The sequence below is a fragment of the Epinephelus fuscoguttatus genome, linkage group LG1 (assembly GCF_011397635.1).
Source record: "Epinephelus fuscoguttatus linkage group LG1, E.fuscoguttatus.final_Chr_v1".
Classification (NCBI taxonomy): Eukaryota; Metazoa; Chordata; class Actinopteri; order Perciformes; family Serranidae; genus Epinephelus; species Epinephelus fuscoguttatus.
The window spans coordinates 50,294,026-50,317,372 of NC_064752.1; the positions used below are offsets into that span (position 1 = coordinate 50,294,026).

Consider the following 23,347-nt stretch of genomic DNA (forward strand, 5'->3'; position numbering starts at 1 on the left):
GGACAATAACTAAGGAGTCTGGGTAAGTCCGCTCCACACCCAGTATTTCGTCTGCGAGCGTGCGCTGTGCCTCCTGTACGTTGGCCTGCGGTGGGATGTAAACACCGACCAGAATGAAAGAAGCAAACTCACGGGGGGAGTAAAAAGGTTTGCAGTTGATGAAGAAAGATTTCAGATCAGGAGAGCAGTGCTGCTGGATCACTGTCACATCATTACACAGCCACTCTTAGTGTAGAAACAGATACCTCCACCTTTAGTTTTGCTGGAATGTTCCGTGTCACGATCCACTCTGAAGAGTTGGAAGCCTGCCAGCTGCAGCGCAGAGTCCCGATCCACACAGCCACGTTTCCGTGAAGCACAAAACTGCAGATGTAGTAAAGTCTCCGTTTTCACAATCAGTAGCTGAAGTTCATTCAGTTTGTTGGCCAGCGAACACACGCTGGAGAGAAATATACCTGGCAGCAGTGTGCGGTGTTGGCACCTTTGGCCACAAAGCCCAATAAATCCACCGAAGGCTTGAGAAAAGTGGAGAAAAAAAATCTGCTGGAGTTGTTCCCCTGATCTTCATAAGCTCTTCTCTGGTGAAAGAGATTAGGGAACTGACGCAAAAAAACAGGGTTTACAAACAAGGCAAAACAATGCGCACCAAAACACCGAGGCAGCCTTCCGTGACGCTATCTTGATGTTAAATCTAATCCAAATCCAAATCAACTACTGTTAGGGCGCTGTTTGATGTTGCAATTTTCTTGAGCTTTCACAGGGTTTGGCTTGACCCAGAAGGAGGCTGGGTAGCCTCGTGATTGGGGGGAGTTTCAGTACCTGTCCAGAGACAAGAAAAAGGGGAATGCACCTTAAAGCTGGCTTGTCAACCGCCATTAAAACTCAAAAAGAATAAGAAGAAAAAGAAGAAGAAGAAGAAGAATAGAGTAAGAAGAGGAGGTCGTCGGCGGTGCGTTCAAATTGTTTGTTTGAGTGGGAGAAATTAGTAGAAAATATCGGCCGACGGCCTGTATAGGTCCGGTAAAACGATATCCTCGAACCATTTCTTGCTGACTGCTGACTTCTTTGATAACTGTACACTCGGAAACGATAGACGAGAGTCCCAGGAGGAGAAACATCAAGGTTGGCTCGAGACTGCAGGTGGGGAATACGTGGCAGGGTAATGGAGGCTGGGAAGGAGGAAGAGTGGGAGACCCTAAGTAACTCAAGGAAAAGGAAGGCGAGGGAGAAGGTGAGAGGATATAATTTGCAGGACAGTGACATGGATAACCAACAGGTGAAGGCAAGAAAAGTGGAGGGGAGGAATGATAGAACATACAAGGTGTTTTTCAAACTGAAAGGGGGGGGGGGGGTGTACCTTTGGAGGAGTTAGCCCTTTAAAGTTATCTAAAGTACTTAAAAAAGAGATAGGGGATGTTCTTCACGCCAGCACATTGAATAATGGAGCACTAATGATAGTTTGCAAATCATCAGAGCAGCAAGCAAAAGCTTTAAAAATAAAGAACTTAATGGGAAAAGTGGTTGAAGGGTATGCCCCAAAAAGCAGGACTGGATGTAAGGGAGTAATTTACAATGTGTCAGTGGAGATCTCAGTGCAAGAGTTGTTAAACAACTTAAAAGGGGGAAATATCATTAGTGTGACAAGATTGGGAGGATCTCAGAATGGGAGAAGTAGTACTAGAGTACTTGTGGAGTTTAAAGAGGAAGAACTGCCTAACAGGGTGTCACTAGGATACATGATGTATTCAGTAAGGAATATGTGAAGCTAGGAATACAATATCAAAGGAAAAAAAATAATACAAAATCAGAATACGTGGTTATTGAGATTTGGACTGGTGCAGGGAAAGTCAGCATAGTGAACATGTATAATCCCCCAGATAATAAGCTCGAAATGAATGCACTGGAAGAAATAAATGTTCAACTAACTGAACAGGTAATCTGGGTAGGGGACTATAATGTGCACAGTACATTGTGGGGAAGTAGGGTTAATAATGTTAATGGGCAGATAATGGAGGAATTTGTACATAAGCATAACCTAGTAGTGATGAATGACGGCAGGCCAACCTAGTTTAGAACTAACAAAAAATCTCAATCTTGCATTGATATCACACTGGCTTCAATTCAGTTAGCACAAGTGGGGGAAAGGAATATAATGGATGGGTACACACTGGGGAATGATCATACACTAATTTTGAGCAGAATTTGTAGGATGTTGGTGAGGGAGCCACGAGAAAAGCGTAGTTCATTTAATTTTAAAAGGGAAAAATGGGATGAGTTTGAAGAAAAGCTACAAGGAAAAGTGGGTAATGTAATTAGCGAGAAAGGGGTAGATGAGTGGTTTAAATCAATATGTGAGGTGATAAACACAGTAGCTTTAGAGACAGTACCAATGAAGAACACTAAAAGGAAAAAAACAATAGTTCCCTGGTGGAATGAAGAATGTAACCTAGCAATTCAAGCGCGTAACAAGGCACACAGACAACTCAGGAAACATCCAACAACAATATACGATTCAATACAAGAAGCAATGGCTAGAAGAGCAGTTCAAGAAACAAAAAATAAAAGCTGGCAAGAATTTTGTAGTACAATAGGGCCTCAGACAAGTGTGACTCAGGTTTGGGGGCTCATTCATAAAATGACAGGAGCATTTAAGCAGACAAATGTACCAGTTCTACACGACAGCAGTGAAGTTGCAGTAAATAACAAAGACAAGGCAAATATGCTAGGAAAAAAATTCCAAAAAGTTCATAGCTCTGAAAGTCTTAGTGCAGACAACAAAATCAGAAGGGCTGAAATAATCAACAGGGAGCAGGCAAAATTACAGTATAGTAACGATAATTCAGAAATCATAAATTTATTTTTCTCACTGCAAGAGTTGAAAAGAGCAATCAAAGATGGATCAGATTCAAGCCCAGGGAAGGATGGCTTGACATGTAAGATGCTGCCGCACCCCGGTGACATGTTTTTAGAAGAAATATTAGCACTAATCAACACAGTATGGGAAGAAGGAAACCTTCCCAAGGAATGGAAAAATTCAGTAATAGTCCCAATACTAAAACCTGGTAAGAACTCTAATGACCCAGGGTCATACAGGCCAATAGCCCTCACCTCTGTAGTTTGTAAAGTAATGGAGCGTATGGTAAAAGATTGGCTGATGCACACCTTAGAAAAGAAAGGGTACTTCGAGTTGCATCAAAGTGGGTTTAGGTTGGGGAGATCGACAATGGACTCTATGTTAAAATTAGACCTAGATGTAAAGAAGGCTCTAGCCAATAAATAATCTGTAGTAAGTGTTTTCTTAGATATAGAAAGAGCGTATGACACATTATGGAAAGAAGGACTTATGATAAAGCTTTATAAAGCAGGAATAAAAGGAATAATGTTTAACTGGATTAAAAACTTTTTATGTGATAGAACAATCCAAGTAAGAGTAGGCACAGTTATGTCAGATGTGTATAGAGTAGAAAGTGGTACTCCCCAGGGAAGTGTACTTAGTCCAGTGCTATTTAACATCATGGTGAATGATATGTTCTGCAATTTTAAGGGAAATTATGGAGTGCCCCTATTCACAGATGATGGGCCATTTGGAAAAGGGGAAGAAACCTTTCATATATCCCGGTTGGACCCATATCAACTTGCATACAGAGCCAACAGGTCAGTTGAGGACACCGTCAACTTAGCAATTCATCACATACTGAACCACCTGGAGTCTGCAAACACATGTGCCCGCATCCTGTTCATGGATATCAGTTCTGCATTCAGCACAATAAACCTGGTCAAACTGTTACAGTTTTTCTCAAATGCTAAAACACATTTCACAAACGTTTCCTCTATGTTCCCCAATGTCTAAACACAACACCCTTTTCTAAAGCTACATAAACACAACCACACCTTCTCACTTCAAAACTCAAACTTTCACACCAAAAGAGCAGCTCGAAGCTTTCAAAAATGTAAACACTATACACATCATTACACACTACAGCAAAACAATTGAAAACACAATGCTCAATTTGTGAGAAGGTTCTTTGTTTCATAACTGCCAATGCATATTTTTTTAGAAACTTTACAGTAACGGATCTTCTTAGATCTCTGTAGAGGATTAGGCATTTAGATTTGTGAGTTTCATATGAAGAGTATAAATCTATAGAAAATACTGCATGTACACTACTGTAACACAACTCAATGCAAAAACAGAATCTATTGCACACAACAACTCTTGAAAACATGTTCAGGGTGTGAAGTTTTTTTTACGTATTTACTTTATTCACACCACAATCACTGTGCGGCATCATGTCGCTGAGCTGCATCGGGCCACATCACTTCATCCACATCGCAGGCTATATTTTCTCTTGCCAGGCACCGCGGGAAAAACCCCCTGGAATGGCGAATCCATCCTTGGAAAGCCTCCACTGGGATGTCAGCACAGGCCAGCTCCATTGCCCTTAGGAAGTTCTCTCTAGTGTATGGTTGTCTGTCATAAACCTTCCATCTCCACGATGAGAAGAACTCCTCTATAGGGTTCAGGAAAGGGGAGTAGGGTGGCAGACAGACGTTTAAAAACTGGTTACTGTTGGTGGTGAACCACTCTCTGATTTGGTTTGTTCTGTGGAAGCGGACATTGTCCCAAATGATCACATAAATGGGATGTGCGGGCCCAGGATGGTGTTGTTGGCGGTCCAGGAGGATGTCTTTTAGCTCCTCTAGGAAGGTGAGGAGACGTTGGGTGTTGTAAGACCCAAGGACAGCATGCCGGTGGACAAGCCCCTCCGAACCCATGGCCGCACAAAGAGTAATATTACCCCCCCGTTGGCCAGGAACCTCAGTGATGGCTCTTTGGCCAATGATGTTACGGCCTCTTTGCCTTCGTTTCTGCAAGTTGAAGCCAGCCTCATCCAGGAAGAGGTACTCATGAGGTCTGGCCATCGCGTCCAACTGTAATATCCTCTGTGAAAATGTGAAAGTGCACAGGTGTTCAGAACAACAGTCAATCAGGTAGCACAGTATTGTCCAGAAGTAATGTAGGCCACTGAGCAACACAGTATGTCCACTAACTGTACTGTGAACATGGATGTATACTTATTTGCACATACTCGTAACGTAGGTCTTTGTGTCGCGCAGAGTTGCGCTCAAAGGGAACCCTATAGACCTGTTTCATCCGCATCTTTTGGCGCCGGAGAACTCGGTCTATTGTGGCCAAGCTGACATCATCAATGCTCTCAAAGTTGACATTATCGGCAATGACTTTGTCTCTGATCTCCGGAGTCTGATGAGGTTGTTCTCACGAACCATATCCACAATGAGGGTTTCTTGTGCCGCTGTAAATATGGCAGCCCTCCCACCTCTATGTGGCATTCTTTCAACTCTAAAGACAGAAACATGTGTTGTCAATTGACATGTTTTACAATAACAACTGATTTGAAACCAAAAGACTACTTTCACAGGCTTGTAAAACTGTATTGTGACAAAGAAAGCAATAGAGTACAATACCTGTTGTGTTGTCTGAATGCCCTGATAATGTTGGCCACGGTGAACCTACTCAGGTTTGGACGGACTCTTAGTCCTGCTTCAGCCATTGTCATGCCATGGACAATGACATGGTCAATGACTGTTGCTCATCTCGTCTGTAATGATGGTGCGAGGTTGTCTTGCTCTTCCTCCTGGACCTTCTCCTCTCCCTCCTGGACCTTCTCCTCTTCCTCGTTGGCCTGCTCCTCTTCCTCCTCTGATTTGAACTCCTCTTCCTCATTGGCCTGCTCCTCTTCTTTCATGGCCAGCCCCTCTCCCTCCTCTGACTCGGATTCGTCTTCCCCTGACTCTGCCTTCATCCATTGTGTTTGTTTGGAAACTGTGCACTCTGAACTTGCTTTTATACATGTGGTCACAGCATTAGCAACAGGTGTCTTCAATTTTGAGTCGTTGTGTGTAATGAATGACGCCAGGTGTGTTCATTGTGTTCAAATATTGCTGACTGTGGCAAGCATTTTGCATCACATGAGCTTTCATTTGAGAATATGAGCAGAGTTCTTTTGCAACTTGTGTTTTAGCAAGGAAAAATGTGTTTAGATTTATGAGAACGGAGGATTGTGTTTTGTGAATTGCGTCTTCATGTGAAATGTGTTTATGATATTGGCAAATGATGGCTAGATTTAGTAAATGTGTTTAGACAACTGGTCATTTGGTTTAGAGGATTGGCTTTTGTGTTTTAGCATTTGAGAAAAACTGTAAATAAATTACTGGACGTGAACATTGACCCATGCATCTGTCGCTGGATTCACAGCTTTCTCTGGAACAGGCAACAGAAGGTGAAGATTAGCAATAACACATCCTCCCCTCTGTTCCTCAGTACAGGCGCACCCCAGGGCTTTGTGCACAGATCAACCAAGTAGTGACCTGGTGCACAGACAATGATCTCCTACTCAACACATCAAAAACAAAAGAACTCATCGTCGACCTAAGACGCCAGCCATCCCCCAAAACTCCTGTCTTCATTAAAGGTGAATCCATCTCCATCACTGACACATTCAAACTCCTCGGAACCCACATCAGCAACAACCTCAAATGGAAAATAAACACAGATCACATCTATAAAAAAGCCCAGCAAAGACTTTTCCATCTCCGACAGCTCAGGAAGTTCAGAGTAAGGTTTCATCTCCTGTTCTGCTTCTACACAGCCATCGTCGAAAGCATTCTCACCTCACCCATTACAGTCTGGTTCATTAGTCTCGACACACTCTCCCGGAAGAAATTACACCGCGTCATTAACAGAGTATCCAAAATTATTGGCTCACCCCTACCATCCCTCGAATCACTTCACCGTAAACGGACAATGCGCAGAGCCCGCAAAATAATCTCTGATCCCACTCACCCTGCACACTATGCCTTCCAGCTACTCCCCTTTGGGATGTGCTACAGGACAATTGCCTCCAAAACAACCCGCTTCAAAAACAATTTCATTCCAGGCCCCCCAACCCCAACACCTACCTGCATACATGCACTAAAAGAATAAAGTGATTAATAACAAACGTTTATTTGCAAAAATAAGGAATAAAGGAGAGACTTTCAGAGATGTATCAGCACCTAGGCCTATACAGCTCTATCCTATACAGATCTCCTTCAAACAATTAACTTAAACAGGGGAAGTTGATATTCACATGCACATCATGTCAACACAGCTTCACACACAGCTATACACATTTATGTGTAATAATTACAATAACAACAAACATCAATAAGAGTAAACATCAATAACAATAAGTTATTCCTTATGTTTTTTAATCTGTGCCAGTTTATTCATTCATAAACTAATGGCCACCTTGGGCTTGCATACCTTCGACCAGGGAGGCAATGTCAGGTGTGATGGTTGTGACAGCCAGTCTAAAGTCTTAAGTCAGTACTGTTGGTGCAGTATTTTCTTGCTCTTTAAAGGGCGCAATATTCAGATAGTGAGATGCACCTACACAAGTGGGTTCACAGCATGCACACACTCTGCTTGGAACACAGAGGTGTGTGGATGCATTGTGGGTGGGTGAAATAACACATCATTAATGAGGAAATCAGAATGATATTCTGGAAAATGTTAACATAGCAGAGAGCACAGCAGAGCTGCAGTCACTCCACATTAAGAGAGATGCTGTGTGCATTTACGCATGAGGAGTGGCCTAAGTTTACAGTTGTATGCAGAAGTTTGGGCACTCTTGGTCATGATTTCATTTACTGTGAATGGCTAAGCAAGAAAAAGATTACCTCATTTCTAAAAGGCAAAATGTTAAAGATGAAACATTTCTTTAATATTTTGAGCAAGATTACTTTTTTAATTCAGTTTTTTCCAGTTTCAAAATCACAAAAAAGGAAAAGGGCCTGCAGCAAAAGTTGGTCGGTACTTTGTAGCACCCTCCTTGAGGTATTAGAGCTTCTTAACACTTTTTGTTACCAGTTAAGAGTCTTTCGATTCTTATTTGGAGGATTTTCAACCATTCTTCCTGCAAGTCTTCTGGTTCTGTGAGATTCTTGGGCCGTCTTGCATGCACTGCTCTTTTAAGTTCTATCCACAGATTTTTAATGATGTTTAGGTCAGGGGACTGTGAGGGCCATGGCAAAACCTTCAGCTTGCTCCTCTTGAGGTAGTCCATTGTGAGTTTTGAGGTGTGTTTAGTATCATTGTCCTTTTGTAGAATCCATTCCCTCGTCATCTTCAGCTTCTTTACAGATGGTGTGATGTTTGCTTACTATAGCCCTCTCCTGCTTTGTGGGCATCAGTTATTTTAGTTTTCAGAGTGCTAGGCAGCTGTGTAGAGGAGTCCATGGCTGCTGATTGTTGGGACAAAGTTTCTGGAGTCAGAATATTAATAAAGCTTTGAAATGCACCACCTGACCTTTCCTAACAATGATTGTGAACAAGTCATATTCTTAACAAGCTAATAAAGGTCTGACACCCTGGTAAAAGTTGTTATATTAGAGCACAAATGTCTTGGGGTGCCTAAACTTTTGCATGGTGCTCCTTCCCTTTTTTCACTCTAAAATTGTACAAAACAAAAATACTAATACTACTATACTATGAATACTATACTGATCTTGCTTAAATGTTGTAAAACATTTCACCTTTCACTTAATGTCTTTTGGAGATCACTATTCACAGTAAAAGACATTCTGACCAGGGGTGCCCAAACTTTTGCATCAATCAACCAGCACTTTTCATACAAACAGTGCAACACAAAGTGCTTCACACAAAAACAAACAAACAAACAAAAAAAAGCGCACAGACAGACAGACAGAGCAAAGAATGTAATGTTATGGTAAAGACTAACTAAGGAACTGCATGGTACTGCTTAAATGTCCCACAGTATTTGCTGCAGTGACATCACTTCTCTTACTGCTTCACTCTCACCTATAATTAATTAAGGGACTTAATACAACCCCTTTGCTCCTCATGCCTCACTTTGCGACCAGATTATGAGCTGTTTTCACTGGCTTAGAGGAGCTGGACATGCCCTAAATGTACTTGTGCTATGCACTTAGACCATGTGCTGTAGATTGTTTAAATGGGGTCCATCAATTCCCACTGCTTTAATGACTGTTGTACACAGTGTCCACCTCAGTTCAGTGTTTGTTAACATGATCTTTTTTTGTTTGTCTGTTTTATGTGTTGCAGCCTTTGCCTCAACTGTGTGTGATGAACCTGGGTGACAACAAAGATGAGAAAAACAAGACTATGGCTCTGGCTCCAGGCCCCTGTATGGACTGCAGCCTCAGCAGCAAAACAATGCCGTTGCCAGACACACCTCTCTATATAATAAGTACCACTACATGACAGTTTAAGTTAGGTTCACTTTTTATTCAGAAACCAAAGAAACTCAACAGATATTGGAGAAAATCATAATAGGGTTTGTCTTAATTTGGTGTATTCTGTTGCTTCTTACAGGGAATTCAATAAGCAGCATTCATTCCTGTATAAGCATCCTGCCCTGCCTCTGACAGAGGCGGAGCAGAGTGTCTCCACTTTTTAAAAGAATATCCCCAAATTAAGACACAGACATCAGCTGGCCCGCCTTTCAGGAATACTGAAGAAGCCACAAAAACTGTCCCCTGTAGACCAGAAGTCCAATAGGCATTAAAACTAATATCTTGTGCAATAATTAATAACATAAAATTGAAGAGCACTTCAAATAAAACCCATATAATGTCATCACAAGGGAGCGCCCATTTTCCAAAGATTGCTAAAGGTGTTATCTTTGAAGACAAGTTTAGTAAAGTACAGCAACTACTTACAAAAATCGCTTCATTTATTTATCAGCAGCACAAATAATGTCAACCAAAGTGAGTAGTAATAGAAGAGTAAAGAGAGATTATTGGAAGTGTGAAATGGACCGGTCCATACAGTCCAATCTGAACAGAGGAGACAGTATTATGATGACATGGGGAATATCAGTATGTTCTTTCTAAAGGGTGAGAGCAGACATAAGCTCTGTTCTCCAACACCTCCCTGGCAATCTTCTTGATGTTGGCATCAATATTCTCAGGAGAGTCTGGAACAAATAGACATGGGAATTAAAACAACTTTCATTTGTTGAATACAAAGCACATCAACATTCTCATGTGTCTGGATCATGTCACTGGATAACTCTGGATTACATATAGGTCATTAAAAAACATGCAGTGCGAAAATGAGAAGCAGCAAGGGGTTTGAGTGTTGGTATGTGGGCTTTGACTTGGAGATTCTGCAACACATGCAAGTATTTTAAACTGAGATGCAGAAAAAAAAAGGCAAGAGGCTGTTGTCAATTACAGTTTTGTGTTGTACTTACGTTTTTGCAACTGAGTCATCAAGTAATTGTTCTTGAAGAAAGCTTCACTACAGAATGTGTTAGCGAGCAGCACCTAGAAAAATGAACACTTGTTTGTCAAAACCTGCAGACATGAATTTAGTTGAAGGACAATTCAAAACTAAATGATGCAGGGGGCCGTTAAAAACAGCAAATGTAAAAGAAAGTAATCAAATGGGAAATGCCATTGCAAACATCTGTAGCTTCAGTTTTCATTTGCAAACACAGTGCAGGAGGAAAAAAGTACAAATTTCATCAGTAACCCACAGGTCCTACTTAACTAAAAGATGTCAGATTAGCACACCTGATGGAAAAAAGTTGACAGATACAAAACCAAACATGAACCTCCAAGCTTTTATAATCACAGTGGAACAACACTGGATAAAAGCTTAATGATTGAAGCCAGATTTGCTTTTAAATAATTCAGAACTTGGTTTGAATTATTTTGTGATCCTCAGGCAAAACATTTCAGTTTAAAAAAAAAAGACATGAATCTTTGGAATGGAATTCAGTTAGACAGGATCTCTACAGTCTGTGTGTGAGTTTTACATACAGTAAAATACAATGGTGGGCTGCTGCATGTTTGCAGACATTTCTTCCTGTAGCTACAGAGGAGAGGGACACTGGGCTGCCCATCTGAAACACAGGAGATTGCTGCTAAAGAGGATACTATAAATTATTCACTGCCTTCTTTAATGTCTCTTTGCTGAATGTTTGTGTGCTCAGCTTTGCTCTACATTGCTGTTTGTGGTTATACATGGCACACACTTGTCGACTGTGAGTGTTGACACTACCAACCCGTGTCCTTTTCCACCTAAATCTGCTCTGATAAAATGCTTTTTCTCATGAAGGTGGAGCAGCACAGACTACACCTCTACAAAATAGTGGAGTTGAAATAATAGCAACACTAGGTCAAATAAGTCTCTCGTGTAGGATTTAGTGGCATTTAGTTTAACTGTTTCACCAAATTAAGACTAGCCTAACTGCCCTGTTAACTCAACTTTAAATTTCACGCACGTGACAAAAAAAAAACTCATCAAAACAGTCTGTTAGTCTCTCCACTGTTCCAACAATAACAAGATCGAAGTAATTCCTTAATTCACAGTATTAGATGTGAAATATGCTGTTTTTCCTGCAGTCTCCCCTTGCAGCCATTTACAGTCCTGTAACGCTATCCCTACCACTTACAATCACCATGTTTCTGAGCTCAGCTGCCTGCTCCACGAGTAGAGACTGACCTCTGGTGGCATGTGCTGAACACTACATCACCTCAATACAGTATGTATTACAGTATTACAGTATTACAGTATGAGTTTAATATGAAGAGGAGTGGCTTTAATTTTGAGTGTATTGAAAATTAGTCTAGATTTCTAAATACTCACTGTTGGGCACTGGTACACGTCACTGGTCGGGGTGGGGGGAAAAAAATCGATACAGCATAGTATTGACGATCACTTAATTGGCTTAAAAGGTTCAGCACTAAGCTGGTTTAAATCTTATTTATCTGATCGTTTTCAATTTGTTGACGTTCGCAATGAACCATCCTTACGTACTAAAGTTTGTTTTGGAGTTCCGCAAGGTTCTGTGCTCGGACCAATCCTGTTTACTCTATATATGCTTCCGTTAGGTAACATCATTAGAAATCACTCTATAAATTTCCATTGTTATGCGGATGATACTCAGTTGTATTTATCAATGAAGCCAGAAGAAAGTAATCAATTAACTAAACTCCATAATTGCCTTAAAGACATAAAAACTTGGATGAGCACCAATTTCCTGATGTTAAATTCAGACAAAACTGAAGTTATTGTTCTTGGCCCCAAACAACTCAGAGACTCTTTATCTGATGACATAGTTTCTCTAGATGGCATTGCTCTGGCCCCTGCCACTACCGTAAGAAACCTCGGAGTAACATTTGATCAAGATTTGTCTTTTAATTCTCATTTAAAGCAAACCTCACGGACTGCATTTTTTCATCTGCGTAATATTGCGAAAATTAGGCCTATCCTGACCCGAAAAGATGCAGAAAAATTGGTCCATGCTTTTGTTACCTCAAGGCTGGATTATTGTAACTCTCTATTATCAGGTAGCTCTAGTAAGTCCTTAAAAACTCTCCAGCTAATTCAGAATGCAGCAGCACGTGTACTAACAGGAACTAAGAAACGCGATCATATCTCTCCTGTTTTAGCTTCTCTGCACTGGCTCCCTGTAAAATCCAGAACTGAATTTAAAATCCTACTGTTAACTTATAAAGCTCTAAATGGTCAAGCTCCATCATATCTTAGAGAGCTCATAGTGCCATATTATTCCACCAGAACACTGCGCTCTGAGAACGCAGGGTTACTCGTGGTCCCTGAAGTCTCCAAAAGTAGATCAGGAGCCAGAGCCTTTAGCTATCAGGCTCCTCTCCTGTGGAATCATCTTCCTGTTACGGTCCGGGAGGCAGACACCGTCTCCACATTTAAGACTAGACTTAAGACTTTCCTCTTTGATAAAGCTTATAGTTAGGGCTGGCTCAGGCTTGTCCTGTACCAGCCCTTAGTTAGGCTGACTTAGGCCTAGTCTGCCGGAGGACCCCTCTATAATACACCGGGCCCCTTCTCTCCTTCTCTCTCTCTCTCTGTCTCTCTCTCGTGTCCTATTTCTGCATCTAGCTAACCCGGCCATTCTGGATGTCACTAACTCGGCTTCTTCTCCGGAGCCTTTGTGCTCCACTGTCTCTCAGATTAACTCATATCACAGCGGTGCCTGGACAGCGTGACGTGTGTGGTTGTGCTGCTGCCGTGGTCCCGCCAGATGCCTCCTGCTGCTGCTGCCATCATTAGTCATTAGTCATACTTCTTCTGTTATTATACACATATGATTATTGTCACACATGTATACTGCCAGGTATTAATACATACTTTCAACATATTGTACCGCAGTAACCAGAACTATAACTATAATATTATTACTTCCATTAATGTTGTTGTAAGATACTGTCATTACCTGCATATCTCTCTCTCTCTCTCTCTCTCTCTCTCTCTCTCTCTCTCTCTCCCTGTGTCATATGGATTACTGTTAATTTATCATGTTGATCTGTTCTGTACGACATCTATTGCACGTCTGTCCGTCCTGGAAGAGGGATCCCTCCTCAGTTGCTCTTCCTGAGGTTTCTACCGTTTTTTTTCCCCCGTTAAAGGGTTTTTTTTTAGGGAGTTTTTCCTTATCCGCTGTGAGGGTCTTAAGGACAGAGGGATGTCGTATGCTGTAAAGCCCTGTGAGGCAAATTGTGATTTGTGATATTGGGCTTTATAAATAAAATTGATTGATTGAATTGATTGTGATATTTTGCATGGCAATATTGTGTCGATACACACGCCAAGTATCAATCTTTTATTATATACATTATACATTTTTGCAAATACACATTAATCCAACTTTTTGTACTAGAATAATAAAATCAGTTGCTTTTTCGGTCCAATAGATGGGGCTGAGTTTTATTTCCTGGTGAGGTCAGCAGAGGTCTCAGTTAATGGCATTTGGCAGGAAGTCAATCAAAACAAAGATGGAGTCACCGCAGAAAGAAATCAGAAATGCACCTAGGCTGACGGCTAAGCTAACGCTAAACCCACTCTACCAAAAAAGAAAATCACTGGACACACTTGGCTTGACAAAACTACCATCCAACTGTGAGAAAACTAAGATAACACAGTCCATCACCTTCTACATGTGCAACGATCTATATCCAAACAACATTGCTGAAAATGAAAGGCTTTTGTTAAATGCTAAAAACATTGGAACCCAGGTATGTGACTCCATCCCAACATTTTTTCACCGACACAGTCGTACCTGACCCTAGCTCTACAGAGAAATGAAGCATAAATTTGAGGAATCTTTAAGTACAGCAGGAAGGGTGGTATTAACTTGTGACGCCTGGACTTCAAGGTAAGTAGATTCATATGTGACTATAATGGCACATTATCTCACAGAGGACTGGTGACTGCTGTCCCATTTTTTCCAAACTTGAGCAGTACACGAACCTGTATGTACCTGTATGTGAAGTGTTTCGCTCAGGCACATAATCTGGCCTCATAGAGGGTGTTAAATCTGTCAACAGTTCAGTTTGTCAGATCTATGTAGCATTTCTGACAGGTTTTATGACGGTGTTGGTCAGTCTGTCTGCTTTGCATCACATTTTGCTGACATAAAAATGATTCAAGTCAGATAAATTGAATGAAAACTTTCTATTATGAGGTAAAACTGATGTTGACAAAGTTTTCTCTTGGTGAAATAATCTGCAGTTGGGGACAATAATAATAAATCACAATATATCACAATACTCTGCATATTGCAAATATAGTGTTGTGACTTAAGTATCGTGATAATATTGTATCGTGGTCACCTGGTGATTCCCATTCTTAGTAATAATATTACTTTTTCCAGAAACGAGTAGTGTAACTCATTACTAATATAATTTCAGCAACAACATTACAGTTACCCCAAAACCAAACAACCTGTTACGTTACTTTTGTTATCGCATCACTACTGACCCGAAATGCAACATCACATCATTGGACTCATTTTTGTAATCATTGCAATGAGCAGGCACGCCACAAAGCGGCAAGCTAATTTGAAAGATGGAAACACTTACTTTACCGGCTGGAAATATTCTAATTACTTTGATTCTGTTGGGTGGAAAGATGACAAGAATACTGTTGCTGCAGGTACTAGAACTAAATCTCTTTCCATTGTGAAAAACACATTGTCAAACTTCTGGTCTGAAACACCTACTACGACAGACAGCAAAACAATGTTAAGTTCCAGGAAATACACCCCATCAAAGGTGAGCCCTCCTTGGCAGCGTACGTTGGCTGTAGCCCTACACTGGCTAAAAAACCCCAACTGGATTTTTACTTGTGGGCAGCTGCAGGCTACTGGGAAGTAATGATGCTTGTGGTTGGATATGTTGTGGATGAAATGTTGCTCCACAAGTGACTTTCTGTCTTTCAGGCAGAGCCTTTGGTTAATACCTGTCACAGGCAACAGAAGATCCCCAAGTGAAAAAACAAACCAAAAAACATTCACACGCTATTTAGCCTTAGCTGCACTTACCGGAGATTACCCCGACATTCACACAGAGGCACACATCTGAAGTTTGGAGAGATACACATTTGCCAGTTTTATGGGATGTAACGGAAAAGTAATATAACGAGTAGTGCAACGAATTACTGCTGGCAGGGACTAAAAAGTAAAGAAATATTATAACTTTTGTAAAGAGTAGTGAGTAATGAGTAATATATTACATTTTTATAGTTGAGAGCCCAACACTGTAAATACACTGGTATACTGTAGTACTGTGATACCCCAGAGCCTACACTGGACCTTTAACAACAAGTTAAAGTACTTGCATATAGCAGGCCTAATGAAACATGTTTGCAACAAAATACAGAAGAAAAGAAAATTAGAGGTGACATCATGTTGTGACAGGCTGCTGCTGCTGCCCATCTAAATGTTTTCAGTCGATACTTTGCTGCAGTAAGTGAAAACAGTCTAATCTAATTACATAATGTGTGCTTTATTACCCATGATAACTTTACTCATCTTAATTAGGATGCAAACCTGCTTTCTAGATAGTGACATTGCAATCAAATGCAACACCACCTTAATGGCAGAGTGTCACTGCAATGAATGTTTGAAGCACAAGAAGAGGAAGTGCTTCTTTTAAAGAAATGTCAAAGATCCAACCAGGTAACAAATCAATCAGGTGGAAGGGGGTTCACAGAGATTTTCACTTGTGGCAGAGCTTGGGAAATATGGCCATCTACCAAACTTCTGTATTTGCTGTGTAGGAATCAACCATTTTCAGCACGGAACAGAAATGCTTCCATTTTAATCATCAGTCTGTCTATACAGCTCATGTTTCACCCAACCTGAACCTGTGTTGATTCTGACAGCTATTTTAGATTGAGTCTTAAGCCCTATTCGGACGGGATTAGTTTTACATAGGTACATGGGGTAAAGTAATAATTTAAGTCCTGATTTAAGTCCTGTCCGAATGTGCCATGTCAGTAATCATTACCGCACGATGTCAGTAAAGATTACGGCGACTTTTACCTTCTGTAAAAGGGTCCTGGACAATTACCTCAGGTAATACTAATCCCGTGCAAATAGAGCAGCAGTAAATATGTGTATAGATATTTCGTCATATCCTGTTTACCAAGTGGTTTTTCGCAGATTTTCAAGCATGGAGGCTCTTGAAGAAGCACTCAGTTTTGCACTTCAGTCGGACAAGTCCATGTGAAACCTCAGGTACTGTGGGCCTACGACGAACACGACTTGAAGTGTGTTCGAATGTGGTATGCACAGGAAGCAGCGTCATACGCACATGACGACAGGAAGGGACGGCGGTGCATGAATGGATTTACCCCTCCCACTTGTGGTAGTTTTACTGATATTTCTTATCCCGTGTGAATTGGCCATTAATATTACCGATGTCCTGTGGTAAAGTGACATTACCCCACGTGCCCATGTAAAACTAATCCCATCCGAATAGTACTTTAGTCTTGAGATGAAAATGCTTATTAATTCAATCACATTTTAGTTATTTTTATTCTTCATAGTTTTAGTCTACAAATAATCTCTACACACTTACAAACTGTCATTTCTCCAGCAGTTTTTGACAGGTTTAGGGGGTGATTTATGAGCACACACTTACTGATCATCAATTAAAAAGCTTGGCATGTCTCTATTTTTGCTCTGAAACTTTGACACCACAAATAACTAATCTGAGACAACTAGGATTTGTACCCAGGTTCATTGTAAATTCTGACTTATCCATTTTACTGTTAAGAATCAGAAAAATAATTAAATTCTTAATTAAATTCTGAATTCTTTCTTTATCTGCAACCTGATAGTCTGGAGGTTTAAACTTGTGTCCCCTTTTAGAGTTGGTGATTAGAACTAAACTTTCATCTCTGTCAGAGAAAACTGATCTAAACTGCTATGTCTACCAATCTGATGAGGTCAAGTAAAAACTGCTTTCACTGTGATGAACAATAATTCAAGGTGTACAGGAGGCTTAAAGCCTTTAGAGTTATGCCCATGGACACACTTGCTCTACTCTTTGACTCTAATGCTTTGGACTAATCCATACATGTTGTTTTGTAGCTGGGGTTCATAGAACATTCCAGGCAGATTGTGCTTACTTCTCAATTCTGCTGGGCCCACATGAGTAAGTATTAATTCAAGCTTATGTGTGTGTGTGCGTGTGTGTGTGAGTGTGGGTATACTGTTTATAGTGTAACCACCTCATGGTCATGACTCCTCAGGCCGATGCTGATGGAGCGGCTGGTTCTGGACAGGACAGCTGTCATAGCGTAGAGGTTGATGAGCACATCTGCTACCCTTTTCAGGATGAGCTGTTCGTCCACTATAGTCTGACAACATCAATGCAAAACAAAAACAAACAAACAAAAAAAGAAGGACACTTCAATCATCGATCATTTCCATCATCAGAAATGACTGTAATCCATCATGTGACGACCTCATATTCTTGCAAACCTTAATCGAGATGGCATGGATTAAAGACTCCCTGCTACTAAGTGACATGTTTGAATTTTGCTCTTAAGTTGTAATGAAATACTTCCTGTGTTGGTAGATGTTTGACAGAGTCTGCACAGACATGGGGATGACATCTACTGTAGGCTAATGTGTGATACCTATGGTGTCTAGGTTAGTGGGTATGGGATGCTCTTCTCTTGGCATTGGCCTGAATTCCATAACTCACACAGAGGACAGGAAATGTGTGCGCGCATACACACACACACACACACACACACACACACACACGAGGGGTGAAACATCAGCGAACACACACACACACACACACACACACACACACACACACACACACACACACACACACAGTGCATTCACTGCGTACTTGATACGTGTACATTGCGTGTGCAAACATCACCGTGTACTTGCTTCGCGTGCACTGCGCGTGCATTCACCGTGTACGTGAACTAGGTAGTAGTGTATATATATTTTTACACAGTATCTATCTATCTATCTATCTTTTTATTTTCTTTCCTTGTTCAGGCACTATTTTTAACACTTCTACATCAGATCATTTGTTATAATAATAGGATTCTCGCAGCTTTATATCAAGGGGAAAAAAATCCTAGTCTCTGTCTCCTGGGTCAACCCGAAAAATAGTTTCCCTGCACCATGTTGGAGGAATTTCTAATCAATCAATCAATCAATCAATTTTATTTATAGAGCCCAATATCACAAATCACAATTTTCCTCACAGGGCTTTACAGCATACGCCATCCCTCTGTCCTTAAGACCCTCACAGCGGATAAGGAAAAACTCCCCCAAAAAAAACCCTTTAACGGGGAAAAAAAACGGTAGGAACCTCAGGAAGAGCAACTGAGGAGGGATCCCTCTTCTAGGACGGACAGACGTGCAATAGATGTCGTACAGAACAGATCAGCATAATAAATTAACAGTGTCCAATACCGTCCAATATTTATTCATATTGCAGGCTAATGAACTGGGGTTGAGCGGACCGGTTGCCATGGCGACAAGTAATCAAAGACAATGCGTTCACCTGTGGATCTGACAGAGACTCTGGACTGATCATACACAGCTGGACTTGATTGCAGGGCACGAACTGAGAAAGGAGATCCGAGCGAGTGACAGTTTGGCTCTGGGAAGGGGAGCTTCTGTAAAGTGCCAGACGAAGCCACCTTTATTGCAAAAAAAAGTTTGAAAGAAAAGTAACCAAAGATAAGGTGTCATATTGAAGATTTCGTTTGAACAAAATATAATTTGAATTTTGAAACCTGTTTTGTTGCCCTTTTTTGTAATAAATTACTTTTTGTGGACTTCAATCATTTTTCGCAGCGCATTATTGACAAGTTAAGCCAGCCGCCACCGGTAGAAAGTGGTTCTACACACAATAAAGCCTATAGTTTGGGAAAGTATAACACAGAAGTCTGCTGGTTTTAATCCGCCCGTACCCTATTACGCTATTAATTAGCATAATAATTAAAACTGAATGACCCAAATCCGTGGATATCCGGAATATCTCTAGCCTACTTTACGTCATCCCAAAACTGAATGTCCCTCAGGCATATAGGCTTTTTACAGCAAACAGGAATAAAATCTAAATCTAAATCTAAAATGTTGGCGTGCGCTCATGCGGTTTGATTAGATCTGATGTGTCCTAGGTAGACGCAAGTGACGCGTTGTAGTGTGGTTGGGTGAAACGTTTTCATCACACAAATACACACACACACACACACACACACACACACACACTGCAGTTTTGGGAACTTTGGTGATAGTTTCATCTATCAGCCTCAGAGGTTGCTGCTTGGTTTCGCATTTTTGGCTCTCTACTTGGACTGTCCTGCTGTTACCTGATGCTCAAACATGATTGGTCAATATTTCTTGGATTACAAACAGAAACAGCGATGCCTTTAATACCAAAATCTGTCCCAATGCCTACAAATTCTGCAAACATATACAGATATCTGTTTATAGAGATTATATCCAGTGCAGCGATTTCATGTTAAAATGTCTTGCCATATGAAGACTGCAGTGTGATGAATGCCCTCTGAGGAGACTTCTTAACTATTGGATCAAAATGGAGGCGAATTATACAGGAAGTAGGGAATTGGAAAGCTGAGCTGTTTCCAAGGAGTTTATAACTGCTGTGAGGAAGCTGTGGTTATAAAAGCATAGTAAAGGAAGAAAAGGAGAACACTTCGGAGCAGCTGTCTGAACAAAGCCTCACAAACACTGATGGGAAGATCTGAACAGATATCTACTGTCGGTCACCAAGAAATGCTTTATACATTTGGCCATTTTAGACAAATGGGAATTTTGTTCAAAGGAACTGGAAATATTTAAGAAGGAAAACCCGATCTCTGTTTTTCCAGAATGTAAAATCAATCAAACGTTACCTTTCCATATCTGTACAGCAGGCTCTCCACAGTAGATCCAAAAAGGCTGACATTCTGTTCCAACTTCTTTGCACTTTCCTGTAAACAGAAAACCCTCAGCCTCAACTAATAACTTATGACTTAGCAGAAAATGTATCCTCTCAACATTCAAATAAAGATCTTACTGCCAAGCTGGGATGCACCACTCCGTCTTTTCCTGTCAGGCCAAGGTCCACTGTACTTCCCAATGAGCTCTTGAGTTTCTTGCCTACCATGCCCAAGGCCAGACCTATGTTTCCTTTCTTCATCTCCCTGCAGGCACAGCAGAGAAAAGACTTGTAATGGTATTTTAGACAATTTAAACAAAGAAAATCATACATGACCAGATTTACAGGTAATTTTATCCAGCTAAAAGTCATCTAATTATCCCTGAAAATGACATATTTTACCTCTGGTGAAGCCTTTAGGAAACAGCACCAGTCAATATTTAATTATAAGTGAAAGGAGTCACTTGTAGTGATAAACCCACAGCAAATTATTACCCAACTCTGCAGTCTACCTTGGCTCTACAGTTTTAGATCTTTCAGCTTGTTTTTATTTTCTAGCCTACAGATGTACTCTTAGACTCTCAATGCTCTCATCAACATCATGTCCAGCTGCAGCCCTCTGATGAACCAACTGTCCACTACCTGCTCAGCACCACACAGCAGACAGTTAGAGAATAGCTGGTGAACAATGTGGAGCATTTAGCAGCTAAAGGGACAGATATTTCCCTCAGGAGTTGGTAGAGACCAAACTGAATTAAAAGGAGAAAAAATAAAGGACTTACACTCATCAGGTGGACAGAAACACAAGTCAAATTAAATGCTAATGTTGCGACATATCTGTTGGATACATAACTCTTTGCCAACATGTTAGCGACAACTTTATATGTCAAACGTCGCTGATTTTCATGCTGTTGTGGAGGGAAGTGGCCAAAACAAAACAAAAAAAATGTTTAAAGTAAAAGTACTTTTTAACAAAGGTATCACGCTAACCAAAATCACAATCTATGTCTAATCTTGTCACAATATCAATGTTGTATGAATATATTTTCCCATTTTATCCAGTCTTTATATTCTTACTTTATTTTCCCTGTGAGGATTTTGCCAGCATACTGCATTCCAGTGAGAGCAATGTACATCCTCAGGATTTCATTGGTACCCTGAAAACAGCAACAGCATGGAAAAATGACACACTACCAATTTCATATCCATCATACTGTATGGAAGCAGCAATGCATCCACAAAGAACACTATAAAAAGATGGTGTGTGTGGGTGGGGGTGTACTGTGGCTTAATAGGGCACCACAAATATGAATGTAAGCATAAGGTCTTAAAACATAGAAAATCACATCAACCAATCACAACTAACTTTAACCGACTCACACTTTATGACATTTAAGTGTTTAAATAGCTGATGAACTGGTGCTCGGTCTATTTATGCAACCACAGGAAGAATCTTTAACCCTCAACTGCAAAAACGCCCCAGACCAAGACATTTCATTTCAAAGTGAAATGCACCACCTGGTGGCCACTTACAGAATGGATCGTCTCAACAAACCAACTCCAGTACATGGTCTAAAGGAGCTGCACTGAGTGGTGAGGACTGCAGATTGCAACCAGCTGAAACTTCTCCTGGTTAGAATTCATTAAGCGTTCATTATCTAGGAGGTTTTTACCAAGAGCAGTTATCCACAGACATCTCTTCCTCTCCAAAACAAATGGACCAGGTGATTTAAACTGGTAATAACACTAAGTAAAGCAGTTTCATGTTGCAGAAATCAGTGTTTCTCTGATGCTGTTTGGCATGTCACAGAAGGGCAATAGTCCATCACATGCTAATGTGTGTTCACCTTTTTTCTCTGATAATTTGGGATCCAGATGTTCAGAGAGTTTTTATTGGGAGTTGAATTATCTGCAGAGGTCTCTTCCCCTCCATAACAAACTGACCAGGGGTCCGTTTCACAAAGCAGGTTCAACAAACTCTGAGTCTAATCCTGAACTCTGAGTTGATCTACTCTGAGATAGGAAACTCTGAGTTTCCAGTTCCAGAACAGCTGATTTGAATCAGTTTAATCAACTCAGAGTAGTTTCACCTGGAGTTAAGCGCCTGCACCACGACTATAAAAAGCCAGCATCAATGGAGCCCCGATTCGACGAGTCACCATGGCAACGGGGAGGAGGAGGGCTGCGTTTTTCACCCCACTAGAATTAGAAATCTTAATGCGCTCATACAGCGAGTTTGCACACGTTTTCAAAAAGAAGTGCAACACCGCTGCAGCTGCAAAAGAGAGGGAGACGGCGTGGGAGAACATTGCTGCTCGGGTCAATGCGTAAGTTTAAATGTAGTCCTTTGCAATCACAATAATATTACAGGGGAAAAGTGCTTGAATGGTAGCCTATTAATTTATTTCATTTAGGTGCAATCCCGCGGGGGAGAAACACACTTGGCAGCAGTTTAGGATGAAATATAAAAACATTGTTCAAACAGGTAAGACCTCAGCATAATCTCATGGGGCTACTTCATTTTGATCATGTTTTACATTGTAAAGTAAATATTAAGTGGCTGTTTGACTGTGCAGTTGTTTTATCCCCAACATAATGCTGTTTTCACACACATAAATGTCTTCTCATCTATATCATGTTCTGATAAATAATTAAGCCTATTTAAACTAACACAGTCTTCTACTGAGCCAACAGAAAGAAGGCAGATGCCCGTAAAACGAGCACACTTTTCTGACCGCCCTGCATACAGTTGCCTTACTCAAGTGCTCAGCATCTCCGACATTGTACAAAAAACTTCCATTTGCAAAGAAACGCAGCGCAACACACAATATCTCCTGGGATGTGAGAGCATGACTATGATTGGTAATGTTGCAAATATAAGGACGGATTAGGTTGTGTATGTAGATGATGGAGTGTGACGTGAAACGGTAGGCTACAGCTCAAAAAGATAATTGTGTGGAAATGCTAAAACATCTATGCGCGGTCTGATAACCATCTCCCGACGAATATTTAATTCTCTGCGCAGTAATTCTGCACCTTCATCCAC

The 23,347-nt window shown here is 40.9% G+C and overlaps 1 protein-coding gene across 1 annotated transcript in view; it reads right to left on the reverse strand.

Moving 5' to 3' along the window:
- Positions 1-9,316: 9,316 nt before the first annotated feature.
- Positions 9,317-23,347, reverse strand: part of acad9 (acyl-CoA dehydrogenase family, member 9) — a 60,986-nt gene continuing 46,955 nt past the window's right edge. The window contains exons 13-18 of the mRNA XM_049571125.1: positions 21,379-21,458; positions 20,440-20,566; positions 20,276-20,353; positions 17,609-17,737; positions 10,302-10,374; positions 9,317-10,022 (exon numbers count right to left, since the gene is read on the reverse strand). Coding sequence (XP_049427082.1) covers positions 9,922-10,022; positions 10,302-10,374; positions 17,609-17,737; positions 20,276-20,353; positions 20,440-20,566; positions 21,379-21,458 — 588 coding nt within the window. The 3' untranslated portion in view covers positions 9,317-9,921. The remainder of the gene's footprint in view (positions 10,023-10,301; positions 10,375-17,608; positions 17,738-20,275; positions 20,354-20,439; positions 20,567-21,378; positions 21,459-23,347) is intronic.